The sequence below is a fragment of the Manis pentadactyla genome, chromosome 2 (genome assembly GCF_030020395.1).
Source record: "Manis pentadactyla isolate mManPen7 chromosome 2, mManPen7.hap1, whole genome shotgun sequence".
Classification (NCBI taxonomy): domain Eukaryota; kingdom Metazoa; phylum Chordata; class Mammalia; order Pholidota; family Manidae; genus Manis; species Manis pentadactyla.
This window is the reverse complement of record NC_080020.1, coordinates 145,449,665-145,472,714: the sequence shown is the minus strand read 5'-3', so window position 1 is coordinate 145,472,714 and position 23,050 is coordinate 145,449,665. Positions and strand designations below refer to the sequence as shown.

The 23,050-nt window shown below is 43.6% G+C and overlaps 1 protein-coding gene across 8 annotated transcripts in view; it reads right to left on the bottom strand.

The window, feature by feature from the left end:
• UXS1 (UDP-glucuronate decarboxylase 1) overlaps nucleotides 1-20,469 on the bottom strand; it is a 143,799-nt gene extending 123,330 nt beyond the window's left edge. For 3 of the 8 annotated variants that reach the window (XM_057496876.1, XM_036920943.2, XM_036920947.2), the window contains exon 1: nucleotides 20,287-20,468. In XM_057496876.1, the coding sequence (XP_057352859.1) occupies nucleotides 20,287-20,380 (94 nt within the window). In that variant the 5' untranslated portion in view covers nucleotides 20,381-20,468. Of the gene's footprint in view, nucleotides 1-20,286 lie in introns of all 8 variants that reach the window. The other 5 variants (XM_036920930.2, XM_057496877.1, XM_036920938.2 and 2 more) reach the window with 2 other exon arrangements.
• Between the last annotated feature and the right edge of the window lie 2,581 nt (nucleotides 20,470-23,050).

Genomic DNA, 23,050 nt, shown 5'->3' with positions numbered 1-23,050 from the left:
CAAGAACAGAGCCACAGACCAATGGAACAGACTAGAGAATCCAGACATTAACCCAGACATATATGGTCAATTAATATTTGATAATGGAGCCATGGACATACAATGGCGAAATGACAGTCTCTTCAACAGATGGTGCTGGCAAAACTGGACAGCTACATGTAGGAGAATGAAACTGGACCATTGTCTAACCCCATATACAAAAGTAAACTCAAAATGGATCAAAGACCTGAATGTAAGTCATGAAACCATTAAACTCTTGGAAGAAAACATAGGCAAAAACCTCTTAGACATAAACATGAGTGACCTCTTCTTGAACATATCTCCCCGGGCAAGGAAAACAACAGCAAAAATGAATAAGTGGGACTATATTAAGCTGAAAAGCCTCTTTCTGTACAGCAAAAGACACCATCAGCAGAACAAAAAGGAACCCTACAGTATGGGAGAATATATTTGAAAATGACAGATACGATAAAGGCTTGACATCCAGAATATATAAAGAGCTCACACGCCTCAACAAACAAAAAACAAATAACGCAATTAAAAAATGGGCAGAGGAATTGAACAGACAGTTCTCCAAAAAAGAAATACAGATGGCCAACAGACACATGAAAAGATGCTCCACATCGCTAATTATCAGAGAAATGCAAATTAAAACTACAATGAGGTATCACCTCACACCAGTACGGATGGCTGCCATCCAAAAGACAAACAACAACAAATGTTGGCAAGGCTGTGGAGAAAGGGGAACCCTCCTACACTGCTGGTGGGAATGTAAGTTAGTTCAACCACTGTGGAAAGCAGTATGGAGGTACATCAAAATGCTCAAAACAGACTTACCATTTGACCCAGGAATTGCACTTCTAGGAATTTACCCTAAGAATGCAGCAATCAAGTTCAAGAAAGACCAATGCACCCCTATGTTTATCGCAGCACTATTTACAATAGCCAAGAAATTGGAAGCAACCTAAATGTCCATCGATAGATGAATGGATAAAGAAGATGTGGTATATATACACAATGGAATACTACTCAGTCATAAGAAAAGGGCAAAACCTACCATTTGCAGCAACATGGATGGAGCTGGAGGGTATTATGCTCAGTGAAACAAGCCAAGCGGAGAAAGAGAAATACCAAATGATTTCACTCATCTGTGGAATATAAGAACAAAGGAAAAACTGAAGGAACAAAACAGCAGCAGAATCACAGAACTCAAGAATGGACTAACAGGTACCAAAGGGAAAGGGACTGGGGAGGATGGGTGGGTAGGGAGGGATGGGGAAGGGGAGAAGAAGGGGGGTATTAAGATTAGCATGCATGGCGGGGTGGGAGAAAGGGGAGGGCTGTACAACACAGAGAAGGCCAGTAGTGATTCTACAACATTTTGCTATGCTGATGGACAGTGACTGTAAAGGGGTTTATAGGGGGTACCTGGTATAGGGGAGAGCCTAGCAAACATAATATTCGTCGTGTAAGTGTAGATTAATGATACCAAAAAAAAAAGGCAGTTCATGTGTGGTGACCTCCAATGAGTTCTACACAAGGGTATAAAGGGCATATAAAAGTGTAGACAAAGGGTCTGTTTGTGTTTATACAGAGGATCAAAGCCTAATTGGGCTACCCCGAAAATGAACTAAGATATGAGATGAAAAAGAACTTCCAACATCAGCACTCTCTGGAAGACTCATGCCAGAAGATGATCATCAAAAAACCCCAACAAAGATCCACGCACTGCTACAGGTGTAGATGCACTCATCCCACCAGTTCCTGGACTTGCCATGGGAATGAAGAAGAAGATATCTAAGCTGGCCAGTGCATACAGTAAAACAACAAATTTGACTGGATCTATATTGTTGGAACTCAACCAAGAATTAGGAGAAGTGCAAATTATAGCGCTCCAAAATCTTACAACTACAGACTATTTACTGTTAAAAGAACATATGGGATGTGAACAGTCCCCAGGAATGGGTTGTTTTAATTTGTCTGATTTCTCTCAGACTGTTCAAGTTCAGTTGGACAATATCCACCATATCATAGATAAGTTTTCACAAATGCCTAAGGTGCCTAACTGGTTTTCTTGGTGTCACTGGAGATGGCTGGTAATTACAGGTATGCTTTGGTTATGTAACTATACTCCTATTATGTTAATGTGTGTGCACAATTTAAGTAGTAGTTTAAAACCTATACACGCTGAAGTTACTCTACAAGAAGATATGTCAAAGAAATAATCAATCTTCCCATGTTTTCTTCCGCCTGCTACTTCTGTAGCTTTTCTTCTTCCTTCCTAATTACAACCCTTAAGTAGAATTCGTTCCTCATATCAAATTTACCAAGTATCATAATTCTTCCAAGTGGTAAAGATACCTCAAGACAAATGCTGGGCATAGAAGCCACAGGGCATAAATCTGCAAAGAAGTAAAAAGCTAACCTTTTCAAACAATAAGGCTTCTCTCTCACTTACCAACTTTACATTTCCCTGTATGGCCCCAGAAGATGACTGGTTAGCCAGAGACGGGTAAGATTCCTCAAGGGAGGAACAACCTAAGACAGGCACAGTTGCAGGGGGGCCATCAGGTGAGAAATTGGGGATCAACAGAGGTGAGGCTTAGAACCTCACGCCCCCTGTTCTGAGAGAAATCTTCTGCATACGTGGATGTTTTATTGCCCTTGTCTAGCTTGGATTAATATATAGTCTACAGGCACACACCTGATCATCTACATTTGCTCTCTTACAACACTAAACAATGTTTTCTACCTTTATCTTGTATCTACCTACCACTTCAGCATTTTATTAAAAATAATAATAATAAAGAGAGAAATGTGGTATCCACATATAAATCAAGTATAAAAATCAAATGAGTATTCATATTTGAACTGACTGTTTATAGTTCATAATGCATGAGCAAAACCGAAGGTTTCTGTGATGGCTGCCCTTGTACTGTTCACCATGTAAGAACTTATTCACTATGTAAGAATTTGTTCTCCATGTAAGAACTTGTTTGTTATGCTTCAGAAGATTGGAGACTAATGAAAATTAGGCTTGGGGTGGATTAATGATTGTGCATTGAGCATTGACTCCCCTATACAGAATTTTATTGTTGTTAACAAGCATTTGATCAATAAATATGAGAGATGCCCTCACAAAAAAAAAAAAAAAAAAGTACGCACTTCCAATTGTAAAATAAATAAGTAACCGGGATGTAATGTATAGCATAAGGAATATAGCCAAAATATTGTAACAACTTGGTATGGTGATAGCTGGTACCTAGAATTATCATGTATATAAATGTTGAATCACTGTGTTGTACACCTGAAACTAATGTAATGTAATACTGTGTGTCAACTACCCTTCAATAAAAAATAATTATCTACAAAAAAATAAAAAATAAAAAAAATAATAAAAGGAGGCAAATAGATGAAGGTGTCTACACTATACTGTCACTTGAATTCTAACACAGAGCCAGCATGTTTTATTTTCAATTTCTGAAAAGACTATAAAAATGTTCAAAGATCCTAAGAATAAAATTTCAGAATCTCACCACCCAAATAAAATTGTTTTCATTTTCTAGGACATTCTTCAGACTCCTTCCCAAAAAGACTACTAGGAAGGGGTTCAAGTGTATTCTGTTGTGGCTTTACTTCACTTAGTTTGGTTAGAGCAACAAAAAGTTTAACCAGAATGTCAAAGAAACTGATAGATTAACTTGAAATTCACCCCTTAACCTTCTAAACGAAAGGGGGTGTCACACTGCAGCCCCACTCTGAGAGGCTCACACCTGCCCGAAAAGAGCATCCAGCACAGAGCCCTCTGACACCCGCACCTGGAAATACCTCGTTTCCCAAGTGGCTGATCGACTGAAGCTATCATCTCTTTCATCTTCAATTCCTTCCCTTTCAATTTCTCAGTAGTTTTTAAAAATATTATTTATTACCTGCAAATTGTGAGGACATAGTATTTCGATTTTATAAGTGGACAAAAATGAAACAGCAAGGTTAGGCAACTTACCCCAAGATAAGGGACGAGCTGAGTGAGGGCAAGCGAGGTCACCCTTTCATTCCACCGACATGTATCCATCAGCAATGCCTAAGACCTGACACGTGTAGAATATAAAGCAGAGTGGACTCGGTACACATGAAGATCTGGCCATAGGCTGCTTCCCTACAAACATCTATTCATGAAAGCTACTGAACTCACCAGACACATGCTCCTGGCCTCCTGGCCTACATGGCCCTACCACATTTCACGGCTAAATCCCACCAGCATATCTATACACAAAGGTAAGGAGATGCACACCACTGTGGAGCGCCACACTCAGGACAGACAGGAAGCCCCAAAATGCAAAACGGATTGTATCTGGCCTGGCCCTAATGTTCAAGTACTTGGGGCACATTCATTAAAACCTCTGCCTTCTCATGCTGGCTGAATGCTCATCAAGCATTTACTCATCTCACTGAATGGAGTTTATGTCAGGTCAGACTTCGAGTTCTGCCTTTAGGGACCCAAAGGACTCCTGCTCTTTGCACCTGTCATCTCCATGCCTGTGGTCATGCTGGCATGTCTGTCTTCAGCTCCACTGTCTAAATCCTCCTACCCATCCTTAAATTCCAGCTCCTGGGAATCCTACCCACCCTCAAATTACAGCTCCAGCCTGAGGGCTCCCCATTCCTTCCGAGTCCCTGGCCCCATTTCTCTCACTGAGAAATAAGAGACTATTTCTTAAAAACTACAAGGTGAATAGGAAAACTGTTGAATATAATAAAGATCCCCAGATCCTAAGACCTGTTTCCACCCTCAGAACACCTCTGACACCCAGTGAGTGGGAGTTTTCCACATTAACAACCAATTCTCCGACTCTTAACTGGGTGTCCAACAATTCAATTCAATTCTGACACTAACGAACTGGAGGTTGCATCAGACCCCACAGGGTAAGGGGTTAGTCCCACAGGGCCGCCCCTACTTCAGATGCCAGTCACAAGTCCTGGGGCTACTTATACTTCTGAAAAACTGGCTATAAACCAGGGTTCCCATGACCCCCTCCTTGGGCTCAACAATTTGGTAGAACAGCTCACAGAATTCAGGAAAACAATTCACTTACAAGTATGGAGTATTTTTAAGAAAGGATACAATTCAGGAACAGCTGAATGGAAGAGCTGTCTAGGGCAAGGTTGGGAGAAGGGACTGAGGCCTCCATGCCCTCTCTAGGCACACTACCCTCCAAGCAACTAGGAAGCTCAACAAATCTCATGGTTTAGGACTTTTTACAGAGCTCAATCTCCAGGGTCCCCAATCCTCTTCCTGGAGGTCAGTGGGTGGGGCTGAAAGTGCCAAGCCTGTAAGAACACGGCTGGTCTTTCTGGTGACCAACCCCATCCTGAGGCCACCTAGGCACCCACCCTAAGTCCCTCAATTGGCATAAAGTCAGGTGTAATCAAAAGGGGCTCTTCTAACAAAACACATCGATCATGCCAACAACCCCAGGGGTTTTAGGAGCTCTGTGTCAGCAACAGGGGACAAAGGCCAAATATAGTTTTCCTTTATGCCACACCAGGCATGAGAAAACAGTTGCAATTTACTTCACAAATATAACACTTCACTTCATAACATATATATATAAAGAGCTCTTAGAAATGAGAAGACCAAAAACTCAACAGAAAAATGGGCAAAAGCATGAACAGTTCTCAGAAAAACATATACTACAGTCCTTGAACATTTGAAAGACACTGAACAACACTCAAAGCAAGAGAAATGCAAATTAAAACAAAGAGATGCCAGTTTCAGACTGGTGAAATTCACATACTTGTCAATATAGTCAGTTGGGGAGGCTGAGAGAAAACAGCTGTTCTGGATGGCTGGTGAGGCATGTGCATGAGTTTATTCACTGCAGCAGAACTCATAATTGCAAAATATTTTAAATAACTTAAATGCCTTCCATAGGAGACTAGTCAATCTAGTCAGAGTGAGTACTATGCAGCTGTAAAACAGAGCAAAGGTGATTGCTATACATTCAGACAGCCCACTTTCCAGGAAATACTGAGTAGGAAAGGAAAAAAGAGGCAAAAGTTTATATACTATACTGCCTTCTGGGTAAAACCAATAGCATGTATACACAGACTAATGCTGTAGAGAAAATGGAAATTTCTGACCAGAATTCCCACCTGGCCTTAACAGCATCCATTGTGTATATTAAGAGCCTGCCTTGCATAGTTATGAGAGCAGCAGGATGTTCAGCAGGGGCAGAGCAGCTGGTCAGTCCAAGGAGTACTGGCCCAGAGGAGGGGTGCAGAGGAAACACCCATTCTCTCCTCTCCTAAGTTCCTGGCATGTAACTAGTCAGACATTTGCCAGTCACCATAGACCTGCCCACAGAGTTCCGGGTGGGGTGGGGGAGTAAAGGGTGGTGGGAGCAGAAGACAGCCATGTGAGCATGGAAACAGGGAGCTTGGACAGCGGGGAATGGAAGCCTGGAGGGATAACTAGGAGAGAATGTCAGCTGGCGGAGGTAAGCCACGGAGCCCCAGTGCTAGGAGGGGATCAAGCCCGTGCTGGGGAGGAGGAGGGAGCAGTGCCAGAGCCAGAAAAGACTGACCTGTCTTTGCCGCTTGTACTCAGCCAGGTAACCACTATGAGAATAAATGTGGAATGAACCCCCTTCTAAAACCCCCAACTTTGTGCCCTAATCTTTATTTGGTTTCATCGAATTCATAAAGAACTTGCCCCAGGTGGGGAACTCCCTCCTCCCAGAGCAACAAATGACTGTATTTGTGAAAAAATAAAAAATAAACTAGAATAGATAAAATAGACTCATAAAAATGGGAATAGGGTGGAGAGGCTAGAGACTGCAGCAAGAAATATCTGACTATAATTTTTGGTACAGTTTGATTTCTGAACCATGTAAATACTTTTGAACCACTTACATACTTAAACAATCACAAAGAAAAAAAACAAATCCTAAAACTGAACATAAAGAGCAAAAAATGAACCTAATTTGTATCAGCATTAAAAAAATTATTTGAAAAATTGTGCCTTTGAACACAATACTCTAAATGCACATCCTTAATGGGATATATTCTAAAGACAAACAGAACTACAAAGAAATCCTCAATTTTAAAAAATTTGTTGTTGGTAGTGATATTGATGTAGGAAATCTGAAACTGTTTGGTCTGTATGGCAGCTTTGATAAAGAGTTTTACTGATGGTAGAAACAACATTTTCATTGTAGAAAAAGGAAATAGTGATATGAAAATGGGGGCAGGTAAGAAACAAACCTGTTGTGTTATGATTTAAATAAGGATATCAGCATGAACTCATTACTGAATATGCACATTTCCTGGCTCTGTCCACAAAAGAGTGGGAAGCAATGATGCCTCAGTAACAATGGGCACAGGTGGTGCTCAGACCCTGATTTCTAAACAATGTTCTCCACTGAAAGGAAGCAGGACTCCTAGGAGAAATGGCTGATTCCAGGTTTGGGACAGGAAAGAACAAGATGAGCCTGGAGCATCTGGAGGTCAAGGACGTAAATGCTCAAAGACTAAGAGAACCGGTAAGAAACTACGGGAACCGCAGTAATTTTTTTTTTTAATGGGGGGTGTGAACTGATTGGTGGGACTCCAGAATACATCCACATCCTAATTCCTAGAATGTGTGAACATGACCTTACTTGGAAAATGGGCCTTTGCAGATGTAATGAAGGATCTTAAGACGAAAAGATCCTCCTAGATTATCCAGCTGGGCCCTAAATCCAGTGACAAGTGTCCTTATAAGGGACACAGGGGAGATCTGACAGACTGAAGAGAAACCATGGGGCCCACCCACAGAGAGAGACTGGAATGAGGGAGCCCCTAGCCCAGACATTTGGAGCCTTAAGGGAGGCTTCAGACGGAGAGCGGCCCTGCAGACACCTTGATTTCAGACTTCTGGCCTCTGCAACTATGAGAGAATATGTTTCTCTTGTTTTAAAGCCACCTAGTTTCTGGCAATTTGTTACAGCTGCCACAGGAAACTAGTGAGGGAGAGGATGGACAGTGAGTTCTTCTTTTCAGAAGAATACAATAAACACAGATGGCTTGGCAGAACTGGAAAATCACCACTTTGAAATTCCCAGTATGAAAACTGATTCAGGCAATTTGTCAGTGGATGCTAAATGCACTAGCTGGAGACAAGATATTCATAGCGGCTCCAAGAATCATTCCACCAATTGTATACTGAGAAATAGTACCTTTAATGAAGTGATGTGGTGGCCATCCCCCAGGCACCAGACTCCCCATCAACAGGGACAACCTCACAGTACAGACCCTGCTGTGAGGCAATCATCCAGGACTATTATAAAAAATGTTTAGCTGAACTGAATCATAAGGAAACAATCAGATAAATCTAGAAGGTGGGATGTTTTCCAGGACAACTGGCCTGGGCTTCTTCTGACAGGTAAATATCATGATATTTATGGCACAAGCCCAAATTCAAATATGGACTATGTATTAGATGCTATGGTTTATGTTAGTTTTTAGAGTATGATAATGGTGATGAGATTATACAGAAGAATGCCTTTGGTCTTAGGAGGTATCCATTAAGGCCTTTAAAGGTAAAGTATAATTAGGTCTGCAACTTTCAAATATATATTTTTTAAGTATATATAAAAACAGAGAGCAAATGTGGAAAAAAAGAACTGGTAAATCCAGGCAGAGGATTATTTGGGTATTCACTGAATTATTCTTTAAATAGAACAGAATATAGGTATGGGAATTCTTAAAATAGAGTGTTGAACTTCCAAAAACAATTTCCAGGTTGCCCCTTTCAACCCCCAAAGAGGGAAGGGAAGAAGATCCCCAGCCTCTTTTCGGTCCTCAGAACCGCCTTTAGGATGCCCGAGCAGTTTTTTGTGCTTAGGGAAATCCGGAACCACCACCTCGAGTAGACTTGTTCTCCTCTCTCGTCCCTGAGTCTGCTGGCCTCAGGATGGCGGATGACTCTCTGTGTCTCCTCCCTGGCAGCAGCCAGCGAACGTTTACACAGTGAATTTATGAGAGCCACAGCCAGTCACATGGGGGCTGATGAGATTAAGGGCAAAGCTCCTCTAAGGAAAGCCCCAACTCGGGGAAGTCTGAAGCCTGTTACAGTAAAGGCAAAGCTAACACATATTAGAAGTACTTTTATGTTTCTCAGCGATTAATTTTGTGTCTTTTCAGTGGGATAACAGCAACAGGATAGAAAGCTACCACAGTACAATGTCATTACAACAGATACTCCCCAAACGACATGAATGGCACTAGGTATCACAACGTGTGGCTCCTCAACTCCACTAAAATGTCAGAAAATAAGTTTCTCTTTTCTTCTTATTGCTCAAGATAAAAGCAGGTTGGCAGGGAAAGAGGGAACAAAATGTTGAAGGAAGACAAAAAGACCATGTATGATAAATGGTGGGATTAAAGACCCCGGGGCAGGCACTGGGAAAGGCCTTATATGCAGGAAGGGTGCAGAGTGGTCACAAACGGCCATCTGGAAAGGCAGAGCCAAGGCGGTGCTAGGACACGAGGTCTGACTTCCAAGCTGTCCACAGAGAAGTACAGTAGCCAGCTCCATTCTCCGCCCATGCAGCAGACACGTCCTTCCATCTCTGGGAAGGGTAGAGCAGGGGTTCTCAGGCTGGGCAGCCCATGTCCAAAGGGGACAATGACTGGTACGGCTCAGGACTGCAGCCTCATCCCCCATGGGCTCCTCAGGCAGGCAGCCAGGCCTGGAAGAGCCTTGTCCCCACAGCCAGAAGCTCTCCACCCTGAGTCCTCCAATCAAGCAAGAGCAGACAACCCAGGGCCCCCAGACAACCGAGGAAAGCCCTGCACAAGAAGGGAGAAGGCGCCTGGAGCAAAGGGCCTTCGGTGAGAAGAAAACCGAACACATAAAGCTACCATGAATAGAATACAACCATGAAATAAAGGCATTTTCCTAGTTCTTTAAAAATTAAGAAAACAAAGTGACTTATAAATAACAAAAATAAGAGGTTCAAGATGGCAGCGTGAGAGATGAGAAAGAGAACTCCTCCTAAGACCACATATAGTATGAAAATATAATTAATACAACTAACCCTAAAACAGCAACAGGAAAGAAGGCTGCACGAGACTGCATACAGATGTCAGGAACAGAGCGGACCTCATCCAACAGGGAAATGAACGAAGGCCTTGATCCGTCAGGACCCGAGCCCTTCCCCCATCCCCACTTCATGGGTGGGAAGAGGAGAAACAGAGCAGGGAGGGGTTAGAAGCCTAGAACTGCTGAACACCCAGCTCTGGAGTTGCTTTGGAACACAAACCTACATTGCATGGTGCTCTGGAGGTTGGTGGGGATGGGCAGCTAGGACAGGCAGAGTGCTTGAGAGACTGAGATTCCAGCCATTTGTGGAGGATGGGATCCACATCCGGCCACTCTGGGACAAAGGAAAGGCAGGCGGTCTGAGAGGCTTCCTTGCAGCGAGAGGGCTGCTGAAGGGGTGGGGTTTGCATGGAGCTTGCTATGCAGGAGAAGGGATAGGTGGAAAAGGCCGTCTGGGCATGCTCTGCCCAGCAGGTTGGGAACTTTGAGGAGCTTCAGGAGTTCCATGCCCCTGGCTGGCTACTCAGCTCCAAGGCCCCACACTGTGACATGTAGCCTGCTGCGCATTCCTCCTAGCCTGCCGGCACTAGCCAGCAAATTGGCAGTCACTGCGCTAGTGTCATGCCAGCCAGAGGGAGGCCCCACCTACAACAGCTACAGACACAAAGCACAGAGGCTTACACCTGTGTGCTCAGCCTACTGCTTCTGATACTGGAGACAGGCAACGCAGATGGGAATCAGGAAACAGATCTTTCCTTCCCCCAGGGACGAGCGCCGCTCCCCTACAACTCCCCAACTCACTCTAGGGGCTGAGCAGCTCCAAAGACTAGAGGTTCTGGGCACTAGAGGGCACCACACAGAAATATGAAACATCAAAGGAACCTGGTTCAGACCAAAATCTCACAAACCCCAGAAAATGGGCCAAATGAAACTAAACTAACCAATCTTCCTGAAAGAGAGTTCAAAATAAAAATCATAAACATGCTCATGGAGGTACAGAAAAATACTCAAGAACTCAGGAATGAATTTAAGACAGAGATTCAAACATGAAGAAATCCAATATCTGAAATGAAACATACAATGGAGGGATGTAAAAGCAGATTAGAAGAGACGGCAAATGGAACAGAAATTAGAGAAGATGAATACAAAGAAGCTGAGGCACAGAGAGAAAAGAATCTCTATGAATGAAAGAATATTGAGAGAACTATGTGACCAATCCAAACGGAACAATATTTGCATTATAGGAGTACCAGAAGAAGAAGAGAGAGAAAAAGGGATAGGAAGTGTCACTGAGGAGGTAATTGCTGAAAATGTCCCCAATCTGGGGAAGGAGGTAGTCTCTCAAGCCATGGAGGTGCACAGATCTCCAACACAAGGGACCCAAGGAAGACAACACCAAAGCATATAATAATTAAAATGGCAAAGATCAAGGATAAAGACAGACTTTTAAAAGCAACCAGAGAAAGAAATAAGATCACATACAAAGGAAAGCCCATCAGGCCAACATCAGATTTCTCAATAGAAACCTTACAGGCCAGAAGGAAGTGGCATGATATATTTAATGCAATGAAGCAGAAGTACCTCATGGAAGAATACTCTATCTAGCAAGGATATCACTTAAATTTGAAGGAGGGATTAAACAATTTTCAGATACGCAGAGCTGAGAGAATTTACCTCCGACAAACCACCTCTACAGTGCACTTTGGAGGGAATGATATAGATGGAAAAGTTTGTAAGGCTATTATAGATGTCACCCAAGGGATAGACAAAGAGTACAGAATATGATATCTAACATATAAAGAATGGAGGAAGAAGAAAAAGGAGGGGAAAAAAAGGACCTTTCAGTTGTCTTTGTAATAGCATATGAAGTGAGTGAAATTAGACTGCTAGATAGTAAGGGAATTACTCTTGAATCTTTGGTAACCATGAATCTAAAGCCTGCCATGGCAATAAGTACATACCTATTGATAATCACCCTAAATGTAAATGGTATGAGTGCACCAATCAAAATATATAGAGTCACTGAATGGATAAAAATACAAGACCCATCTATATGCTGCCTACAAGACACTCACTTCAATCCCAAAGACGTAAACAGACTGAAAGTGAAGGGATGGAGAAAGATATTTCATGCAACTAATAGGGAGAGAAAAGCAGGAGTTGCAATACTTGTGTAAGACAAAATAGACTTCAAAACAAAGAAAGTCACGAGAGACAAAGAAGGACATTATATAAAGATAAAGGGGTCAGTCCAACAAGAGGATATAACTATTATAAATACATATGTGCCCAACGCAGGATCACCTACATATGTGAAACAAATACTAACAGAATTAAAGGGGGGAATAGAATGTACTGCATTCATTATAGGAGACTTCAACACACCACTCACTCAAAAAGACAGAGGAACCAGACAGAAAATAAGTAAGGAGACAGAGGCACTGAACAACATATTAGAACAAATGGACCTAACAGACATCTACAGAAGACGCCATCCAAAAGCAACACAATACACATTCTTTTCAGGTGCACATGGAACATTTTCAAGAATAGATCATATACTAGGCCACAAAAAGAGCCTCAGTAAATTCAAAAAGATTGAAATTGTACCAACCAGTTTCTCAGACCACAAAGGTATGAAACTAGAAAAAAATTACAAAAAGAAAATGAAAAAGCCCACAAACACATGGAGGCTTAATAACATGCTCCTAAATAATCAATGGATGAATGGCCAAATAAAAGGAGAGATAAGCAATATATGGAGACAAATGACAACAATAATTTGACATCACAAAAATCTGTGGGACACAGTGAAGGCCATGCTCAGAGGGAAGTATATTGGAATACAGGCCTACCTCAGGAAAAAAGAACAATCCCAAATGAACAGTCTAAACTCACAATTAATGAAACTAGGAAAGGAAGAACAAATGAGTCCCAAAGAGAGTAGAAAGGAGGGATATAATAAAGATTAAAGCAGAAAAAAATAAAATTGAGAAGAATAAAACAGTAGTAAGAATCAATGAAAGCAGGAGCTGCTTCTTTGAGAAAATAAACAAAATAGATAAACCCATAGCCAGACATATCAAGAAAAAAAGAGAGTTTACACACATTAACAGAATCAGAAATGAGAAAGGAAAAATCACTATGGACATCACAGAAATACAAAGAATTATTATGGAATACTATGAAAAATTATATGCTAACAAACTGGATAACCTAGAAAACTACAACCTTCCAAGGCTGATGCAGGAAGAAACAGAAAATTTGAACAGACCAATTACCAACAATGAAATTGAACTGGTAATCAAAAACTGCCTAAGAACAAAAGTCCTGTTCCAGGTGGTTTCACTGCTGAATTCTATCAAACATTTAGTGAAGCCCTAATACCCATCCTCCTTAAAGTTTTCCAAAAAGTAGAAGAGAAGGGAATACTCCCAAACTCTTTCTACAAGGCCAACATCACTCTAATACCAAAACCAGGCAAAGACACCACAAAAAAAGAAAATTACAGACCATTATCCCTGATGAACATAGATGCAAAAATACTCAACAAAATATTAGCAAACAGAATTCAAAAATACATTAAAAAGATCACCCATCATGATCAAGTAGGATTCATCCCAGGGATGCAAGGATGGTACAATATTAGAAAATCCGTCAACATCATCCAGCACATCAACCAAAAGGACAAAAACCACATGATCATCTCCACAGATGCTGAAAAAGCATTCCACAACATTCAACATCCATTCATGATAAAAACTCTCAACAAAATGGCTATAGAGGGCAAGTACCTCAACATAATAAAGGCCATATATGACAAACCCACAGCCAACATTATACTTAACAGCAAGAAGCTGAAAGTTTTTCCTTTAAGATCAGGAATAAGACAGGGATGCCCACTCTCCCACCTTCTATTCAACATAGTTCTGGAGGTCCTTCCCACAGCAATCAGACAACACAAAGAAATAAAAGGCATCCAGATTGGGAAGGAAGAAGTCAAACTGTCACTGTTTGCAGATGACATGATATTGTACATTAAAAACCCTAAAGAATCCACTCCAAAACTACTATATCTAATATCTGAATTCAGCAAAGTTGCAGGATACAAAATTAATACACAGAAATCTGTTGCATTCCTATACATTAACGATGAACTAGCAGAAAGAGAAATCAGGAAAACTATTCCATTCACAATTACATTAAAAAGGATCAAATACCTAGGAATAAACCTAATCAAGGAAGTGAAAGACCTATACTCTGAAAACTACAAGACACTCATGAGGGATATTAAAGAAGATACCAATAAATGGAAACACATCCCATGCTCAGGGATAGGAAGAATTAATATTGTCAAAATGACCATCCTGCCTAAAGCCATCTACAGATTCAATGCAATTCCTATCAAAATCCAACAGCATTCTTCAATGAACTAGAGCAAATAGTACTAAACTTCATATGGAACCACAAAAGACCCCAAATAGCCAAAGCAATCCTGAGTAGGAAGAATAAAGCGGGGGGTATTACACTCCCTGACTTCAAGCTCTACTACAAGCCACCATAATCAAGACAATTTGGTACTGGCACAAGAACAGATCCATAGATTGACAGAACAGACTAGAGAGCCCAGATATAAACCCAAGCAAATATGGTCAATTAATATGTGATAAAGCCATGGATATACAATGGGGAAATGACAGACTCTTCAACAGCTGGTGTTGGCAAAACTGGACAGCTACATATAATAGAATGAAACTGGATTATTGTCTAACCCCATATACAAAAGTAAACTCAAAATGGATCAAAGACCTGAATGTAAGTCATGAAACCATAAAACTCTTAGAACATAGGCAAAAATCTCTTTGACATAAACATGAGCAACTTCTTCATGAACATATCTCCCCAGGTATGGGAAACAAAAGCAAAGATGAACAAGTGGGACTATATCAAGCTGAAAAGCTTCTGTACAGCAAAGGACATCATCAATAGAACAAAAAGGTATTCTACAGTATGGGAGAATATATTCATAAATGACATATCCGATAAGGGGTTGACACCCAAATTATATAAAGAGCTCACGTACCTCAACAAACAAAAAGCAAATAATCCAATTAAAAAATGGTCAGAGGATCTGAACAGACAGTTCTCCAAAGAAGAAATTCAGATGGCCAACAGGCACATGATTCTCCACATCGCTAATCATCAGAGAAATGCAAATTAAAACCACAATGAGACATCACCTCACACCAGTTAGGATGGCCACCATCCAAAAGACAAACAACAACAAATGTTGGTGAGGATGTGGAGAAAGGGGAACCCTCCTACACTGCTGGTGGGAATGTAAATTAGCTCAACCTTTGTGGAAAGCAGTATGGAGGTTCCTCAAAAAACTAAAAGTAGAAATACTGTTGGACCCAGGAATTCCACTCCTAGGAATTCACCCTAAGAATCTCAAAAAGGAGCCCAATCTCAAAAAGACATATGTACCCCTATGTTTATTGCAGCACTATTTACAATAGCCAAGAAATGGAAGCAACCTATGTGTCCATCAGTAGATGAATAGATAAAGAGGTGGTACATATACACAATGGAATATTATTCAGCCATAAGAAGAAAACAAATCCTACCATTTGCAACAACATGGATGGAGCTAAAGGGTATTATGCTCAGTGAAATAAGCCCAGCAGAGAAAGACAAGTACCAAATGATTTCACTCTTTTGTGGAGTATAAGAACAAAGAAAAACTGAAGGAACAAAGCAGCAGCAGACTCGCAGAATCCAAGAATGGACTAACAGTTACCAAAGGGAAAGGGACTGGAGAGGAATGCTGGGAAGGGAGGGATAAGGGGGAAAAAAGACACATTACGATTAGCACACATAATGTAGTGGGGGCGGAGGGACACGGGAAGGCAGTATAACACAAAGACAAATAGTGATTCTACAGCATCTTACTACGCTGATAGACAGAGACTGTAATGGGGTATATATGTAGTGGGGACTTGATATACAGGGAGAGTCTAGTAACCATAATGTTGCTCATGTAATTATACATTAACAATACCAAAATAAAAATAAAATAAATAAAAATAAAATGTAAGAAAAATCACTAGAAGCGTTAGAATACAAAGGTGATGTTTCCAACAAGTAGAGTGAAACTTTAAAAAGAGGAGAAAATAGAAAATAAAAGGACTAGACCAGGCAATTCTACAGTAGCTTAATATTCCAGAAAGAGAAGACAGAAAATAGAAAGGAGATAACCAAAGAGTAAGTCAAGAAAATTCCCAGAACCAAAGCCTAAGAGTTCCTGAGTCACAGGGGCTCAGAGGATCCAGCGCACAGCAGCAATGCTTCCAGGGTAAGCTGTGGGGATCTAGGTGGGGATGGGCAGTCAGGCCAGGCTCTCTTAAACCCGCAACAAGCAACTGGAAGCTTTCAGGGGCTGACAACAACAGAGATACATTCCTCAGGCTGATTTCTCTCTGAGGGCGTTGGGGAGGGGAGTCTGCACTGAGGCCTTCATCTTGAACAACATAATTATCAAACCAGATAGGAAGAAACTTATATTCATGGCTAAATGCTGGGCCCAGAAGTGAAGCCGGGCACCCTTCTCAGCTGCTGGGCACATAATTATGAGGCAACCAAGCTCCAGAAGTGAGCAAAGACTGAACATAGAGCTAGAAATGTGGGTGAACAGTGGCCCTTGAGCAAGAAGATCCCACAGTCTTACAGAAAAGAAAATGCAAGTGCCCCAAAAGAAGGACTGGCTTCAAACTCCTCCTCAACACTAGAAGCCAGAGGGCATTGGAACAATGCCCAAGAAATTCTGAAGGAAGCTTTTTCTAGAACTGTACATTATCAATCAATTAAAAGGGAAGACAGACACTTAAAAGCAAAGCCTCAAAATTCTCGTCCCGTGCCCATCCAAGCTCACTGAAGTGTGAAATCAGGAGAGAGGAGATCTGTGACGGGCAGAGTAGCCAAAGGGTCTGGGGTGTCATCTTCAGGAAGGCTCCCCACAGAGGTCCTGATGCTTCCCAGCATCTTGAGGAAAGATGCAGATAACCAACAAAGCATCTAGAGTTGAATCAGAAATAGCACATAAAAGCAAAGTAAAACAAAAACAAAAACAAGCCAATTATTAGCTGCTGGGGAAAAAAAAAGTCACATACAACACAACCTACTAGGAATAGGAATAGCATTTAGTCATACATATAAATATTAAATGTTGATATCCTCACAATTACACATCTCTGTGGGGGATGAGGAGGAAAAGAAAGAAAATAAACAATTATCTTCCAAAGAAGAGAATCAGTAATACCTGTTAATGAAAAACCAAGAACATATGATTCTACGGCACAAAGCCAAACGCCAAACAACCGACAAAAAGGATTAAGTGCTGCCTCTAGGTAGACGGAAATAGTGTCAGGGGACCTATTTTGCCTAACAAACCCAGCAGACTGCTATTTGACTTCTGAAACTACACACGTCAAGCTGAGTCTCTACCTGGTAGGCTGGCGTACTTGTCAACCAACCAGACCTTACAGCTCTTCCAGTGAGCTCATAGCACTCATTTAGGCGCTACAGGGGCTGAAACACTTAAGACATAATCCCTGTCCTCAAGGATTGGTAATTTCATTGACAAGAAAACATATGTACAGAAAAGAACTCAAGGGCAATGCCAAGTTGGCATATGCTCCCCTGGGCATGACACAGACCAGTTATGTGATGGCAGAAAGGGAGACAGGGCCGAGCAGGAAAAAACAATTCTGAGACAGATGTAAGAGGTGGAATGAGAAAGAGGAGCAGAACTTGAGAGGAAGAGAGAGAGCATTTCTAGAAGGAGGACTGGCTAATAGTGAGGTGTGTGATTTGGGAGTATGGACAGTTTTCTTAAATGGGGGTAGATTTTACTCCAAACAGGGAGAGCAAGATTGTTAATAAGGAAAAGCAGAGACTAGAAATCACAGGCACCCTGCTGACTTCCATTTCCAGTGTCCTTAAGACAGGAGCCTTATAACGATTTTCCTGCAGTGTCTCCAATTTACCATCACTGCTCATCCATAACTCTGCCTCCAGCCTGCTCTTAACCCCCTCAGAACTGAAATCACCCTCTTCATGACCTGGCACAAGGCCTCCCCCAGCCCTGCCTGCTCTGCATTCCTCAGGCAGCCTCATCACTGCCCTTCATCTTCACACTCCAATGACACTATCCTTCTCTGCATTCCTAGAACACTCGCTGCACTTGGTTGCCACAGGGCCTCTGCACATGCTGTTCCTTCTAGAACACATTCCCTCTTCTATTCTCAGCTCAAGCCTCAATTCCTCCTGCCCAATTGCTCTAATGCAGAGGGCCCTGTCATAAGCTCTCACGCATTCCTTTCCTTCATTCCAGTTTGTAATTTAACCCTCATTTGGATGATTATCTAATTCATAACCACCTCATCTTCTAGGCCAGTAGTCCTCAAAGTGGGGCTCCCAGACCAGTCAACAGCTTCCCTGGTGAAGCTGTTAGAAATGCAAATTGCCAGGACACACCCCAGACCTACTGAATCAGAAACTTGAGGTGGGAGGCAGCAATGTTTTGAAAACGCTCCAGGTGATCTGATGCACATTCCTTAAGAAACACTGCCCTAGACTCTACAACAGAACAGCCCAGGTGTCTGCACTTCTTGGGGTCCAGGCACCAAGCAGGCAACAGACAACAGGACTCAGCAGGATTTCCTGATCAAATAAATGAGCAACTTCCTGTGGCTCCCCAGATCCCCTACCTTATTCATCCTAAACCCTTCTAACCTTAGCAGCCCCCATAATCAACACTGAACCTGCTGCAGGCCTAGGTTCTAGCCCCTGCCTTTGTGGATTCTGAACTTAGCTCTTTACAGGTTATCATCTGTATGATCATCTGTAACTTCCTAATTTCTCTTGGCCTTAATTTCCTGATCTCTAGAATGGGGATATAGTATCTATTTCCTACTGTTGAAATAATTAAATGAGGCAGTGAGAGAGACTCATGCCTGCACATATATGGAAAGCATTCAGCAAATTTAGGTATATTATTGTTTTAACAATAATCATGCAATTTTAAGTGGTCTTTCCCAGGGTCTCAGCTTTCTTACTCAAGACTGACTACACACACACTTGAGACTAGCTTTTCCTTGCTTGCGAACTACTCACATCTAACACCCATCCCTGGCCTGAAACCTTGCCTAGCAACCAGGAGCCCTGCTGGAGCTTCCTCAGCTCCACCTCCTGGAACAGCTGGGCTGTACTAAGACAGGCTGGGTCTTAATCACACGTCTTCCTAGAGTTGACCTAGTCCCTCTCTCCCAAATTCCCCTCTCAACCGGTTAGCAGGTGGTTTCATTTCAGTTTGTGTCTGTCTGGTGGCTTAGATTCAAACGAAGCTCACACTGGGAGCTATTTCTAATCCAGTTTTGGTACTTCGAAAAGTATTAATAGAAGCAATTAAAATATATTGCCATGGAACAGATCTTTAAAAAAGTAAAGATAGGGCGGTTTCTGCCTCTAAGAAGACACAGGGTGCACCACCTGCCTGCCAAGTGCCCCTCCAGCCTCTCTGGCGGCGGTAGGGTAATGACAGCGCGGGAGCCCCGCTCGCCAATACCTGGGCGCGGCCGCGGGCTGGGGGGTAAGCAGCGCTTGGCTCTACAAGAGTTAAATGCTGAGTAATTTTCCTGCGGAGCAAACAGTCGTAGCGGGGACTCTGCCACCGGCAACAGTATTTTTAACCTACTTCACCAGCTCGGCAGAGAGGCCGCTGGCACCCCCGGGGTGTCCCCGCGGCACGCTCCGATAGCCCGCGGACCGTCGCCGGCTCCCGGGCGACGTGGACACCAGTACCACGCGCCGGGGCGGGGGCGGACGGGAGCCGGGGCGGGGGCGGGCGGGAGCCGGGTCGGCCGAGGACAGCACCGCGCCCCGAGGCAGGGGCCCCTCCGAGGCCGCCCAGTCTTCTTTAGGCCTAAGCGGTCACTGTCCGTGCCCAAGTTGGCCGGCTGCTCCGCTGCAGGAGCCCAGCGTGGAAAGCGGCCCGCAGCCCGGAGAGCGCAGAGCAGGAGGTGCAGGTCCTGCCCGGGGCGGGGAGGTCCGCCCAGGGGCCGTGCCCGGCCAGCCACCCCAGCCGCGCCGCCGCGGCCCCGGGAATGAATGGGGTTCCCCCGCCGGCGCGGGCGCGCACTCACAGGCGACATAGGCGAGCAGCGCGAGGCCCAGCAGCAGCTTCATCCTCCTGCGGTTGACGGCAGACACGAGGCGCAGTAGCGCCTTGCTCACCATCCCCGGCAGCCGCGCCGGTCCGGTGCCCTGCCGCGCGGGGCCCGCCTGCTTCACAATGCGCGGCGGCGGCCTCCCGGGGAAGACCCGCCCCCTCCCCGCGCACCCCGCCCCCGCCCCCGCGCGCCGGGCTTCCTGCCGGAAGGGCCACTGCGCACGCGCCGCCCCTCCCCGCCTCCGCCTCTCCCTCCGACGCTCTGCCCCTTCCCCGCCTCTCCCTGCAGACGCAAGCACTAAGGTTTCGGAGAATGTGGCAGGGAGGAGGGGGCTGGCTGGGAGCGACGCATGCGCGGCTCGACGTGTTTTTTTCCGAAGTGGTGTCAGGGCTGTGGACGCGGAGCGTTTCTCCAATTGCGGCCGCGGTCGCCGGGTTTCCGAGCCCACCCCAGTGGGTGGCACGCGGTGGGCTCCCATGTTGAGATGAAAAGAAATGTTTATGCTAAATTTAGCCCTGTCTTAGAAGTTCTTTGGCCGCCTCGCTCAGAAAGTGAACTAGTTCTATGGGCTATGTTGACTTCTTTAGTAACGATCGCCGCAGCGAAATACCAATGCACCAAACATTCCTAACGTCAAATTCCGATTCCTTTTTCTCTCTACTGTGATCGACTGGAATGTCTTTCTTTTCAAAACAAAGTTTGTCGTCATTATTAAAAATATAATGCTTGTAGTATAAAAGTTAGGAAAACCAGAAAGAGATGAAATTGCTTTGTCTCTACCTAGAGATAAACACTGAAGATGTCACCACGTGTTTCCTTCCCATCTTTTTCTTGAGTGTATATATTTTAACAGTATGGTGGTGAACTGTGGCGGTGTACGGATTGCATGTGTTGAAACTGAATTCATTTCTTCAATAACCATTTACTGAATGACTACTACAGCAAGGAGGTGTGTCAGACCATACGCAAATAAGAGCTTATCGGATCCACGCGAAGGCTGGCCCAGGCAGAGAAAGAAAGATGGTACACAAAGGTCTGTAGAGTGGCAAGGCAAGAGAGACGCCGGAAAGTGTTGGGGAGCTACAGGCTTAATGTGCCGCAGGAGAAATCAGAGCAGCCAGCAGTGTCTTTGACCTCTTGGAACGCCAGGCCCTTTTGCTAAACTTAACAATCCAGTACTTTTCTTTAGCTTTATTGGGAACCTCCAAGAAAAACAAGCAACTAGCAACAAATCGAAACAGTAATGTACTTTTCATACTACACAATACAAATGCTAAGATTCTGCGATTCTAATACAACCTTCCTCATCCCAGATTTCCCCGTTAACTGGTGGAGAATAACTGAATGGGGAGGAAATATGATCAGTTTGCTAAAGTAAGAGCCACCCTGTTATCACTGCTGGTCACAGCTGGAGATGCCTCCTTTCAAGAAGCCCAGCCCCGGTCTCTGAAGTATCCAAGCAGGCTGGCAGGGAACACCTCCTTAGGAGGCCCAGAGAACACTGCTGGAGGAGCCAGAAGCCTGGGGTTCCAGAGCGCACTTGTCTGGAATAAACTGCATTTTGTCTGAGACTTCATTTCCTTATTGTTCCCAGTTTGAGTTTAGGTTAGAGCTATGATTTTTGCAGCAAGGGGTCTAGAGCCGGTAGGGCTCTGAGCTCCTCCAATTCAGATTCCATGGTTTTTAGATTAAAGGTGAGGAGCAGAGATGTCAGAAAAGATTTTGTTGACACTTGCCCTACCAACAGAAATCAGACTGAAGCTGTAAGCAGATTTCAAGCATATTGCATTGCAGGCAGGGTTTAGTTGATAGGTATCTTACCAGTTCAAGCAGGCCAATTGTGCAATACATGCCATTTCTGTGCAAAACTCCTTAAAACCTCACATTCCTAGTTGAGCGAGCGTGCTTCCCACCGCCATACACTGTTGCTGACTTCTGCCCCACTGGGTAAAGTATATGAAAATACCATTAGCAGCCACAGTTAAAGTAACTGCTGCCATCATTATTACCACCCAGAAGGCTGCTGGTGCCCAGGACCCTGATTTACAGCACAAGAAAAGCCAGAATTGGTGTGGGGAGTAAGCAGTAGTAAGTGTTGTGCCCAGTGAAGGTGAGAAGACCTGAGGGGAAGGATGTGCCAGAGAGGCCCTCCAGGCTCACTAGGGAAACCGGGGGCTTAGTAGGTCCCTTTCCTGAGCCCCTGGCTTCCCTTCCCTTCTCTTTTCTTCAAGCCCAGCTGGTCTGGGCTCACATCCTCAACTCCTCTGCCTTTGCTATCAACCACTTCGTTTTTTTCAGTGGACATGTTAATATTTTTGAGCAATTACTAGTTAAAAAGGGAAATCTCTAAATGAATTGTAGTCTGGTCCTCTCCTCAAGTGTTGAAAGCCAAAGAAGGGTAGGAATGTGACATTGGTTAGACTTCTACCTTGTGCTTGGACTTAGGCCAGATGCTCTCACATCTCATCTCATTCTTGCAGCAGTCCTGTGGAGAGGGTCACTACTGCTGCTCTTCTTTTATAGATGAGGAAACTGCAGCTCTGAGAGTTTAGTCAGCGTCAACACAACTGTGAGTGTGGGGCTGGGTGTCAACCCACACCTTTCCCCTTTTCTGTAGGGGAAATAACAATAATTCATGGTAGAAAGCCATGAGTGCTGTCAGATAGATGGCTAAGGAGACCTGCAAGAGAGAGACTTGCTGGTCTTTGAAAATTCAATCTGAGACTCCTTATGAAAA